The following is a 13,693-nucleotide window of genomic DNA, read 5'->3' as shown; positions in this document are numbered from 1 at the left end:
TCTCTCTCTCTGCTAGATCCTCACCCCTAACAGGACGTCTCACCTCACCCCTCGTGAAGCTACACCAGTCGGGTGACCAACAGGGCAGCTCGTGTTGCAGCAACTTAATTACGCACACTACTGAGAAGAACCTGCTGGAGCAGAGCTAGACTACTCTTACCGCTGCTAGCGCTACATGACCGCTCGGTCCATATGCTGCCATTAGCCTATACCATTGATTTTGCTCAATTTCTTCAGCTATGACGTTAACACAGGGGGGCAGTTAATATGGTGTTAATATGGTTTTGTTTCTTTCAACTTGCATAAAACACTGTCCTGCGGCTTTTACACAATGCGGCTTATATGCGGGAAATTACTGTACTACTCTTACCACTGCTAGTGCTACATGACCGCTCAGTCCATATGCTGCCATTTGTCTATATACCTTCACTCAGTATTATATGTGCAATTTAAACTGTACTAAGGCTGAAACTATTCATCGATTTTGGCCATTTTTTAGGAAAGCACCTAAATATTTTGCTGACAGCAGCTTGTTAAACTTGATTATATTCTGGTTTCTTTGCTCCTCTGTGAAAGTACACTGAATATCTTTGGCATATGGACAAATCAAGGCATTTGAGGACAAAATCTTTGGGAAACACGGATAGACATTTTGCACCATTGTATCAATTGAACAACTAATTTATGAATCGAGGAAATGATCAACAACAGATAAAATCGTCTAGAAAAATAACCATTACTTGCAGTCCTAGACTGCATCAAGCCCAGTATACAGCCATAATAAACTTGGCCAGAGCACAACATGTCATCAACTATCAAGTAATGACACGGGGCGATTATCGAGTAATAACAGGGTAGACTATCTACTGACGTACACCAGGCTCTTAGAGGAGGGAAACATGTTTATATGCACTGACAAGACGCAGCGATACGAGAATGGTGCAACGACGAGTCCAAATCCAACAATAAACAATTTGAAAACAAAACCAGGGCCTAGAGAGAGAGAGAGAGAGAGAGAGCAATAAAGAGCAAGAAAGAGAGAGAGAGAGAGAGATGCTTCCATAATAACTACTTCACTGCAATACTATTGTTCTCCAGTGCCAGATGGACTAATGCTTCCTCCATAAACATGTGCCTGGCGTCTGCCTGTTTAGAGACGAGGTGGGGGGGGTAGGGGGGGCGGGGGGGTAAAAAAAAAACAAGACCCATGTTTCCAGCAGCGAGTAAGGACAGGAAATGGGTCACTCCAGGTTAGAGAGGCTCGATTCTGGGAAAGCTGCCGATCTCTGCCTGGGTGTTGACCCATGAACTAGACCTGTGCTAGCAGTTGAAGCCGCACAACAGAGTCCTTCAAAGAGAGAGAGAGAGAGAGAGAGAGAGAGAGAGAGAGAGAATCCCACACTCATAAACATGGACACACGGTTGACTATTAGGTTGACTGAAACCACAACGACTGCACGTGATCCATCCCCTCGCTCACTTCATGTTTCAGCAGGAGAGTTTTGGAACATTCTAACAGAAGATTCTGTTCCACAACAATGTGAAGTTCTAAAATTCCATACTGAATGCAATGAACACACTTACTCATGTTATTTGCACACCTATGAAGGAGCTCCAATATTTTGCACTCGTGTATATTAATCTGATAAACTAGTTGAGAAGTTTATATGGACGGTCACATTGCATCTGAGCTGTAAATCCCAGACGTTCACAACATAGCAACATTGTAGCATTATGACGGGTGTGGCTTTTAGCTAGTTGAATGGCCGTAGACGGAGTAAAGAAATGCACTGACGAGGTGTAGCTCCACTCTGCGTTCAGGCCCTTTTATCACCTCGAACGTGCGTATCTTTCTGTGAACCGTACGCTGTGTTGTGCATTATTATTATCATCACACTTGTATATTAATACGCCGAACCCGTTGACACACACACACACACACACACTGCTTACATTACGGAACTGTGGTTCCACAACACACGCTTGCACACAGAATCAAACACACACACAGACACACACACACACACAAATAACTGACTACATTACGGAGCTGGGGTACATTACAGAGCTGGGGGTTCACGAAACAGACACAGACACACACACAAATAGCAGACTCCATTACGGAGCTGGGGGTCCAGGGGATCGGATGAGCCGGCAGACACCCACTGCTGCAGCTCCAGGCCCACCAGCAGAGAGAAGGGAGCCAAGTCGCCTCGTCAGGACTCCTCTCTCCCTCTCTCCCTCTGTGTGTGTGTGTCTCTCTCTGTCTCTCTCTCTCTCTCTCTCTCTCTCTCTCTCTCTCTCTGTGTGTGTGTGTCTCTGTGTGTGTGTGTCTCTGTCTGTCTCTCTCTCTCTCTCTCTCTCTCTCTCTCTCTCTCTCTGTGTGTGTGTGTGTCTCTCTCTCTCTCTCTCTCTCTCTCTCTCTCTCTCTCTCTCTCTGTGTGTGTGTGTGTGTGTGTGTGTGTGTGTTCTAATTAAAGAGCGTGGCCAGCCAAGCAGAGGAGAGGCCTGCACGGGGACACAGGACATGGGCCCAGTTCTTATACCCTTCATCTTCACAGATGAAAATAAATAAAATAGCAGCAGCAGGACGACGAATGGCTGACACGAACCTAACCCTTTATGCCAAGACACACACACACACACACACACACACACACACACACACACACACACACACACACACACACACACACACACACACACACACACACACACACACACACACACACACACACACACACACACACACACACACACACACACACACACACACACAGACAAATATATACCATCACGCACACACACACACACACACACACCTGAGCCCAAACTGCTACAATTCTCCCTGCTAAGGAGATGAAGGATGGCAGAATGAATGAGCCGCTCAGCCTCAGACGGAAGAGCCCAACTGCGAGTCCAACTGTGTTCTTGTATTTAGGTCAAGGCTTTCTTCCCACCATCACTTCAGACTTTCAAAGACAAAAACAACAGGGGCCGTGCCAGAGATAAATCCGTAATAGCACGCCAACGCCCTTCATCTGGCAGCGGCCGGCGAGTGGCACAAGTCACAACCGATTGGCGCAATTACGTAAACAAACGCGTGGCAACTAGAGTCGCCTGGACAGGCTGCGGTGCGCGACTGCGTGACTGCGCGACTGCACGTGCATGCATACGCCGACACTAGACCCCATTTGTCAGCACTGTCTCAGGCCTCGCACTCACACAGCAGCAGCAGCAGCAGCAGCAGTCTATGGGAACGTAGTGCCCTGAGCCAATTATTGCTGCATACTGTATAAGTCGGCCTCTTGAAAAGGAACAAAGAGAAATCTCCAAGTGCCTGGCAGTTATGGGGGTTGGTGGTATAGCAGTGGCGGCGGCGGCGGTGGTGGTGGTGTGTGTGTGTGTGTGTGTCGAGGGGGGGGGGGGGGGGGGGTGTAGCAGGATCATGAACATAGCTGCCTTTATGGTGAGCTGCCACTGCGGCAGCATGGTGGGGGTGCGAGCTGAAATGACCGCCGGAGTCTCACGTTTCAGGCCTGTTTTCTTAAGCCACAAATCACACAGCCCATTCTCGGCCCTGCACAGCCGAAGCCCCGGGTTCTACCTTTCCAGGTTGCTATAAATACTGACTGTTGGGGAGGCACCAACACTAGTTATCCCCCCCCCCCCCATTTTAAACATGTGTAATGTTACGGGGGTCGTGACAGCACACTTGTGTTACAATACAGGTCTAAATCCTCCGCTGAATAGATTTAGAATGGGACTACCATGTTGTAACACCAGTTTCAGATAAAGAAAAATAGATCAAGAAGCTGAACAGATTCTGCATTCCCATTATGTCAGTTTAATGTCGGTGACCCAAATGCACTTCACATACCTTATCATGAACGAGTACAAGGTAAACAAATGTTTCTTTCAGAGCGTTTGTTTCAAGTCAAAGTGGATGACTGGCGTCACATAATGTGCTTAACATTCCCACTTGCATAATGCCATCGCCATTCATGTTGTTGAACCCGACTCAGGTCCGTTCTTGTTGTGAGCAAACACTACTGTCTGCCATCACGGCTTACAGTTTTACAGATTGGAAAAAGCTGAACAACGGTGCAGATTATTCACGGTGGAAAATCCTTCCCGAGCCCGAGTTTTGTGCTGATCAGCAGCTACCCTACAGTTGGCGACCTCAGGCCACATCCAGGAAAGCAAACTCGCGCCACACTGTACACACACATCAACTGTATGGAGACAATGGCACGAGCTACACCAATGAATGGCGCCCGATGGTGTGTGTATGTGTATGTGTGTTTTTTTTAAAGCGTTGATTTTTATTTCTTCTTCTTCCTCTGCTGTAGCCCAAGACTAGGCAAGGCTATGGCGCAAGTCTGTGGGGGAATTCGAATATGTTCTATTTGACAATACTAACATTGAGATTATTTCTCTAAACTAAAATGTAGCCTACAGAGTAACATGGCAGTGATGCCAGGCTACACGATTGCAAATAGTATGTCGTGTGCCTAAAATGCCATTATTTGCAATGAATGTCGCTCGAATTCTAACAGAGGCTTGCAGTAGCTTTTGCACGGACACAAGAAACAACGCTTACGTTCCACACACTGACTATCAAGACATTCTTCATTGACTAGGCCTATGTGGTATCATGCCTCAGTTCAAATTAAGCTAAATTATCAATGGACGCCTGTCACAACGTAATTTTGTCGCAATGACATTTTAATCATTGGTAATTAGATTCCGTTCATTGAATAGCTTAGTGTAACAGAGCCTAGCCTACTACACGGGTATAATAGGAAATTAATATATATTAAGAAACACTGCAATTAAACATAGCTTCCACACCAAAGAAAGCCAGTATGTGGAATGCCCTGAGAAAATATTAAGACTTACCTAGGCAGACCTTTTTCAATGTAGCATATTTTACAACACGGTGACAATGTAATATTATAGATTGCATGTTATCAAATAACATGCTGGCGTTGCCAACTACCTTAATTATTTACCTCATACTCGTTAAAGAAAATGCTGCAGTTAACTTTCAGCAAATGGCCTAACAAATTACACTGGGCTATTGATATTGCCACACAGTCAGAAGACAAAAAAAATACTGTTGTAACTTCGTTTTTACCCTTTGCACTGCAGAGAATATATAGCTTACACATTTATACAGAGCGGCGAGTTGGCACCAAGTAAGTTCGTGTCAAATGAACGCTTCCACACCACATCGAGTTTTCAGCATTTTTTCCAGCAGACATTGAATTCCAACCCTCTCCGAACCAGGACAGTGTAATGATAGACTACATTTAGGTTCTGTATTTAGAGCGCCAACATCATTCATGTTCCGTCGAGCTCCAGCATTTCACCGAATATCTAAGCCATGTTACGAGCATTAAACTTGCCAGCTGGCAATAAATACAACAGGGTAGCATGCCGATTGTTGGCTAGTATGGTCAATGCCTGATAATGCTCGCTTTCTCACTTGGAATTGCCAACAACCCAACTTACTAGCTCGTAGCACGCGAGCTGCCATTTTCCATACAAAATGCCTCCGGAATGTCTTGCGAGCGACCAGTGTAGATATGTCGAACTGAGATATTTCTGCTGCCATAGCAAACGGGATTAGTAATTTGTCGAACCGCACAAAAAACGGTCACGTTTCTTACCGTCAACTCTGCATTGTCACTGTCGCGGTGAGATACTGCACGGATGACCCCGGCTCGCCATCCCCAGCGTCCAATCTCCCCGAGTTCCAGCGGCTCCTCGCCGCTAACACACAGGAACCGCTTCCCAACCAGCTCCGGCCGCGCTTCCACCGCCATGGCCTTTCACAGAGAGTGAAAAAACCCTCGAAAACTTCAGCACCGATTTTCTATCGATTGGACATTTACTACGTGAAACTGTGAATAGGAACAAAAGAAAGAAACAAACAAAAATGACTGGAATATCTTCTTATACGTGTCGAGCTCAACCCGGGGGATTTAAATTTCTTGCAATCTCCACCCGCAAATAGTCACTCTTTTGCTCCGCGAAACTGAACACTGGTCTACATCACTGCAACGTAAAACTGGTATCCCTCCGCCCATGCACACAATCGTCCAAACCGCATCGAGCAGACTGCTACGTCCGCCAGACAGATTCATTCTCACTGGAAGACTGCTACGCTTTCCCACTGTCACCGGACTGTCAAAAATAGTGCTGTTGTTATTGCAATTTTCTTGAACGAGGATAATAGCAGAATGAAAAATTAACTGTGACATCAAAGAATAAATTACTCTGGTGCTTTTCAAAAAATAATCGCTGAATATATTATGTTCACAACAATATAATCAGGAATAGAAATGTACAATTTATGATTACAAGCTAAATGTAAATATAAAATGAATAGACATTTTGACATTATTTTTGAGAATACCCTGTATTTTGATTTTGTCATAAAAGTGAACAAATGTACAAATTTGTTTCTAAGAGCCATAATGTCTGTAAAGCCATTTTCAATATGTATTGTAGGCTACATCATTTTAACCGTTTTGTCTTGAAATCCTCAAAGACACGTATTCAGTAACCTTTATCGGTCTACCCTTGTACTGTTCGCCTGTCAGAGAATCAATTACGCTTTGTGTCCAATTGTCTTCCACTCTGCACTATTTTATTGCCACCCTGAGATACAGCACTGATGAGGGGAGTAAGAAGGGGCGAGGGAAAAAAGGAGAGAAAAAGAGGGGAACAGAGAGGAAGAGAGGGAGAGAAAGAGAGAGATTGGGGTGGATTGTAGGCGGTAATCAGCCATGTGTCACCTTTGAGGTCAAAGTGGTAGATGGAGAAAGATATGCGTCCGCGTACAGAATCGCAAATCACAGTGCTTCAGAGATGCTCATGAGGATGGGCTTGTGTGCCAAAGACCCTCACACACACACACACACACACACACACACACACACACACACACACACACACACACACACACACATGACAGCCCTTCTTACCTTGAGGAATAGCGGCATGCTGCATGGCCATTATTGGAACAGAGCGAGCCAGTGTCTGTAGTCACCGGCTTCCTGAGCTGCACAGAATGCACAGTCTGAGTCAATTAGACTCTTGTGAGGAGCAGAGAGTATTGTGAATAAAGGTCAACGGAGTTCCTATAGCTAATTATTCACACATCTTTGATATGGATTTATATATTTAATTATCTCTCTTTTTTTTAAATCATTACTCAGATGTGAGACTTCATGAGCTCATTTAATGTTCTGCAAAAGAACAGTAAATTGCACACAGGACTGTATGTGTGGCTGAAATGATGTGCAATATAGCATATTGCGTACTTTATTTTAAAGAGGTATCATTTAGTCATTATATTATAATGTAAAATAATTGCAATTGCTTTCTCTCTGCAAAGACATAAGTGCACCTTAACTTGTAATTATGAAACAATGTGTGAATGAGACTGTTCCCACGAGCTGTGAAACATGCACCAGCATGCCTTCACACTTAGACAGCACAGTAAAGATGGCTGCGGTTTGCCATGGACAGGGCAGTGAGTAGCTATTAGTGAGAGGGGTCAACAAAGATACTTTTCACCTGTCATGTGATCTGGGAGAGGAGTCTATATTTGATATGACACGTTTGATGGTTCCCGCAGTCCACAGAGTGAAATGAGGTCTTGTTCTCAGGTGTGGTGTGGTGGTGGGCAGTCATGAAATGCCATGGCTGATGTTATATGATATAAACATCTTGAAATGTTATGCAGTGTGTGAACATGTATGCACCCATTTAAAAGCAAAATGGTCAATACATTAATTAGGAAATTACATTATAGGCTACAGAGGTTATCTTATTGCCTCACAACATTTCTGTGTTCAGAAATCAGGGAAACACATTACGCCACAGGCCTCTTATCACAAGTGTGCCTGTATTAAACAGGTCTCATCCATGTTAATTTTTTGGTGGTTATTCGGTGAACACACACACACACACACACACACACACACACACACACACACAAAAATGATTAAAGTCTACTCCATTTTATTGAGCTTCCTCACAGTTGCCTGAGTTCAAATCTGGATTAGGTCATGTGAAATTGGATGGTGTGGCCTTGATCTCCTGTGGAGTGGGCACACTAATCTCTCGCTAGGGCAATCCCCACACTCTGCACTTGTTCAAACAATGCTCCCACAGGCAGAAAAAATAACCCAACACAGACAACAGTGTGTGTGTGTGTGTGTGTGTGTGTGTTAGCGTAGCCCAGTGGAATGCTGTGTGTCCATTTCATCACCAATTAATTCAATTGGACGGACACTAAAAACAAACCAAAACGTTGAATGTCTTTTGTACCTCTATATAGGCTATTTGTGTATTTTGTGCTAGGCTTTCTGTGTTAGGCCTATAATGGACATATGGCTAGGCTACATGAATGTTTCTTTGATCTAAAACAATGGAATACACAAATGCCAATGATTACATGTGGTTATTATTACATGTGGTTATTATTAAGTGATTTCTGGCAATACAATACAATACAGTACATGTTCTTAAATGTTAGTGATAGAATTTAATATTTCCCGCCTCATATACTTCTTGTAATGCCATATGTGAAAACCAGTTGCCGAGACTGAAACAGCAATGCTTTGTTGTTGCGCAGTGAACCATAAACGTTGTAGCCTATTTTTAAATCAGTGCCTGCCAATGAAAGCTTTACTTCCTTTCAACGTTTCTACTGTAAATATTCTCAACACACTTGCAAGTTATTGGTCTATACATGCCTGGAAAACGAGAAATCCAATCAGATAACAGTGCGCTGAGATGTTGTTGCATTTCACCATACTTTGGTCACAGTTACAGTTTGACAAGCACACCGACTACCCAATCACCGTGAGTGACAGATACAAATAAAAAAATATCTACCCAATCATGCCACAGCAGAGGAAGGTCCACCGAGTGAATTATTGTTGACGTCAAGTCAACGCACGCACCTTGCTCGTTATCAAACGCACAAAAGCAACAGTGAAGAAGTGAGAGGGTAGCAGGACTTTCTTAGGCCAAAACAAAAAGTAAAATAACGTCTGATTTATTTCTCTCTACTGCTGTCGAATGTTTTGGTGGCATGAACAGAAAACTATAGCGGCGGGGAAATGATCGAGGCAGGACCACTAACTAGTGAAAGCTAGCTGACGTTGAATTTCTCTAAAGTTTACGGTTGTTGGCTAGCTGGTTAGCCAGCTACCTCCACGGCGCTGGCCTCCTCCTCAGGTCTGCAGGCCCCTGTCTACCCCATCGTCCCACGCATGCTCAGCCGTGCCCCAGAAAGATGGTGTCGTGGATGATCTCAAGAGCTGTTGTGTAAGTTCAAGTCTATACATATTGCTTTTCTACTGTGAATAGATGTTTGGACTCATGATGTTTACGGAAAGTTTTTGTTTTGTTTAACGGTAGCTAGCTAACTAGCCAAGCATGCTAGCCTAACAGATGGAATTCCATACTGTTTAGCTTGTAACTTTAGCCTAGCCTGTATCGTTTGTTTTCCGAAGACCGCTAACGTAGCAAGCTAGACTAGCGTTAGCTATTTCAATAGCTGTCTGCGCACCCTCAAAGCCCAACGTCTGCATTGGTGTCACTGTGTATCTGACCATCTTCTGTGGACGAGAACGTCAGATAGCTTACTGTATGTTCTAACGTTGCTGGCGTTATCTTGTCAAGCCACATGCTATGTATGTTGTTTTTTACTCTACTCGTCTTTTCCTTGACATTGCTGGAAGGTCAGGGAAATTGTGTATCTATAATGTGACAGCATGACGCCTGTAGCTAACGTTGGCTAGGAAGCTAACATACCACTTTCTGTTGATGGAGGCGAAGTTGCTAGGTGTGTTTTATTTTCCTCAAACGCCCGCTCGACCTCTGTTCCAGAGTGGCGCTCAAAAGCCTCCCCAACTAAGATTCATAGCTGTCAATTTGGGTTAGGTTAGGCTAGTAGTAGGAATAGTCTGTAGGCTTTTCTTTGGTAGTGTGGGATCCTTATGTTGGGCTTTGAAATTTAACGGTTGTTGTTGTGATACTGTGATTCATGAACTGTAACAATTTGAAACAGATCACATGATCACCACACCCTAGCAAAACCTGATTATGAATCATACCTTCCAGTAGGTAGAGGTTACGCGTTCATCGGGTTCAATCATATCAATCTTATCCATGGCAAACATGTCAATGAATAGTGTGGCTGTTGTCCCTAAGGTTGAACCAGCCCTTTCTCTCTGTTAGTACAAATGGATGCTGTCAAGGTAGTGCTATGTTTAAATATTAGTCATCTTCAAACAGAAAGCCTTGACATGGTTTCACTGTTTTAAAGCAAGTTGTTTGTTCTCCTTATATGGTGAACTGCACACAAAATAGAAACCACAAATCATGGTGAGACTGCCATGCTAAATGCAGCTGCACAGGTATTTTAGAAGCTTCCACTGCCATAAAAGTCTGGGCTTGCATTAAGAACATAGCATGACAACAACAAGTGCCACGCAGGCTGTAGCATATGCCATAAAAGTCATGGCTTGCATTAAGAACATAGCTTGTCAACAAGTGCCACGCAAGCTGTATCATATAGAGCTAGCTGTTTGTGTCTGCTCACCTGCCCTCTAAGGACTGCTCCAGCTCTGTGAGGCTGTGCGAGTTGATTGTAGGTGATTGAGGTAGCTATAAAACACTGTAATTTGACTAGGAGTCACAGGATGTTTTGTACTCGTCTCATAACCTATAATTTCCCCACAGAATCGAATGCCTAAGGTTTTAGTCTTTTTTTTTTTTTTTCGGTCTCCGAGCATTTTTGCCAGGAGAACCCAGTGACCCTCCAGAATTCCGAATCAGAATACAGACACTCTCTATGAAACGGCAGGCGTGTGGAGAAATGGAAAGTGTGTGTCTGTGGAAAAGGAGGCACAAGCTATAAACTGACTAACTGTTCTTTTGTCTTTTTAACCACCGCTACGGTAAAGGCTTCTTAAGCACTTTAGGATCTGTGTTGGTTGGTCGTCCTTTTCACTGGTTGTTGAAAAGACGAAGAAAGCTGAATGTGATAGGATAAAGGGCATTGTATGGACTTTCTACGGCTTTTGTGGGATGCACAACATTTTGCTGACAAGAAAAAGCTGGAAATACTGGATTGCATAAGGAGTTGTCTGAAGGGGCCTACAGTGAACTGCAGTTTTCTCTGGTTAGGTACACTTTAAAGATGCGTGTTGTACATTTACAAGCTGGCATAACTGACAGTACCTAGTGTCCTCATTCTGTTGCCTAGCGTTACGTTGCGTTCACCTTTAAAAACAAATGGCATTAGAACAAAGGTTGTCGGGTTTAACCTTAATCTTCAAATGTGAAAAGAGTTTGAGAATGTTGCAGGATTGGTTGCTGATTTGACAGTAGCATGTGCGAGGACCTCACATGTTTTTGTATGATTTAGAATAGAATAGAATATATACTTTTTTGTTCCCGTGATTTTATGAGGTGAAGACTAATCTGCCAAGGCATTGTGATAAGTTGTGCTCTATTACAGTTTTCTTCCTTAAGTTGTTCCCTGATATACTGGTAGATATACTTTATTCATCCCCAAGGGAAACTTGCAGTCTTTCACCAGCAATACAAACACAACATTCAACATATACAACATACAACATATTCATACATGCCTACAGAAAATTATTTAAAATGTTATTCCTTTCTCTCTGCCCAGGGAGGAGTCATTATAAAGTGCTATATTGCAGTTGGTAAAAAAAAAGTCTTTCTGTATCTGTCTTTCTTACAGCTTAGTTGCCGTACAGTTACAGACACATTTAGATCTGTAGGCCTACCTATACATTTACAGCCTGGTCATATTTCCTAATGGCCTTTACTTTTGCTAGACGAGATTTATGCTTATTGACTAAACACTGTTTTCCTAAATTAGTGCATTAAAAAAATACCTTTCACTAAGTAGCATCTGAAAAGCACTTCTGGGGCAATCTTAGACAAACCTACAGATTTTAAAAAACGAGTTTTGCTGCATTGCTCCCAGGTCGACTAAGATGACCCCCCCCCCCCACCCCTCACCCTCAGGTCAGGAGGAGAGTGGCAATTCTGCATCTAACATTCCTTTCACCCTTGGAATTTTTCATAGTGCAGAGAGGTGCTTCGCTCGCAACATTACATAACTGTCAGTGAGAACCTATTTGTTTGTCCTCTCTACGTCTTCTCAGATGGCTTTCACCGTGACACTTTGTGCTTTCTGATGATGCACTTTATATTTTTGCACATGTTTATTTGTGTCGTTTTTTCCTGTAGTATTGTTGCAGCAGCTGCATCAGTGATCTAAGCTACCTTTTACTCGTAATGTATTCAGGCTAGCTTTTACAACTGCATTGATTATTTGTTTTAGCACATTTTGCATTATTTTTGATCGTAAAAAGAACTTGAAAGAGCTGATGATAGTGATCAGATTGCTAGACTAATGGTCCTGGTTTTATTGGTTGGGCTGGATTGGCCTCGTCTTCTCAGACGCCCCCAGGGCTAATGTCAGTCCAGACTAGATGGCCTGCGTGTTTGACATGTCTGGTGACTCTGGTTTACTGACCGTTTCCTGTCACTCATTGTGTCTTTGTGATGAGACTCCTGAGGTCACTCGTCTCTCCAGAATTAGTTCTGTCCAACCTATGGAGAGCCTGCTGGGACTTATGGGAGTAAAAATATCATTGTGTTGTCATACTCCGTATAATCCATACATTTAATCTATACTATCCATTCAGTAATCCGTGACCTTGTGTGCGTTTAGATGGCATACAAATGGCATTAGTGTAGCTTAACCTTTAAGATATTAATGCTGTGATTCAGCCTTTTTTCTTGAAACCGTTGGTCTTTGGTACTGTGTCCCTACCCAGGTTTCTCATGAGCTGGGTGGGATTGAAAAACAAATCTCCTGGCAACCGGGCCTCCACCTTACTAGCACAGCACAGGGGCTTTCCCTCAATTTTCCCCCTTTCTCTTTCTCTTTCTCTCTCTCTCTCTCTCGCTCTCTGTCTCTCTCTCCACTTTGTCTCGCTCGTCATTTCTCTTTGTCTCTCTCTCGCTCGCTCTCTCTCCCACTCCCTCACTTCCTCTCGCTCCTCTGTTTTTGCCTTTTTAGGATCCTTTTAGATCTGGACGAGCTACGCCAGATGTGGGAAAAAGGGGGTGCAGGGTTTTTTTTTTTTCTTTTTCAGGGCCCACGGGCCGGGCCGGGCCTGCACCCCATTACGAGCCCGGAGCGTTCCGGCTCCATCCGGGCCTGCGGGTCACGGCGAGCAGGAAACCTGAGCCCCCCCCGGCCCAAAACACGGTGTCAAGGCCCCCCTGTCTGAAGGGGCCTCTATTTTTTCAGCTGTTGACTGAGAGGGGGAGCGAGAGAGAGAGGGAGAGAGAGGGAGAGAGGGAAAGGAAAAGGAAAAGGAGAAAAGAAAGCAGTGCAGAAAGCAGTGCAGAATAGAGTAGAGGGAAAGGAGGGTAGGTGGGAGGAGTGGAAGGTGTGTGTGAATGTGGGGTGGGGTGAGGAGGAAAGTCTGAGAAAAAGGCGAAAGGGAAGAGAAAGATGGTGAGGGTGAGCGCATGAGACGTGGGGGGGGGGGGGTTGGGGAGGGGCGGGGGGGGGGGGTAAATTGTTTCAAGAGACCCCCATTTCCTCCAGTGG

At 44.1% G+C, this 13,693-nt stretch overlaps 1 protein-coding gene across 1 annotated transcript; it reads right to left on the bottom strand.

Moving 5' to 3' along the window:
- Positions 1–5,673: 5,673 nt before the first annotated feature.
- Positions 5,674–6,052, bottom strand: LOC134074807 (probable JmjC domain-containing histone demethylation protein 2C; the record flags this gene model as incomplete). Its single annotated transcript, XM_062530493.1, is given in 1 exon segment — positions 5,674–6,052. A coding segment is annotated over 1 exon segment (158 nt), but the record flags the coding sequence as incomplete, so codon positions are not given.
- Positions 6,053–13,693: the final 7,641 nt, after the last annotated feature.

Source organism: Sardina pilchardus, unplaced genomic scaffold (assembly GCF_963854185.1).
Source record: "Sardina pilchardus unplaced genomic scaffold, fSarPil1.1 HAP1_SCAFFOLD_255, whole genome shotgun sequence".
NCBI classification, from domain to species: Eukaryota; Metazoa; Chordata; class Actinopteri; order Clupeiformes; family Clupeidae; genus Sardina; species Sardina pilchardus.
Note: the sequence above shows the minus strand (reverse complement) of the source record. Positions and strands in the feature narration are given on the sequence as shown.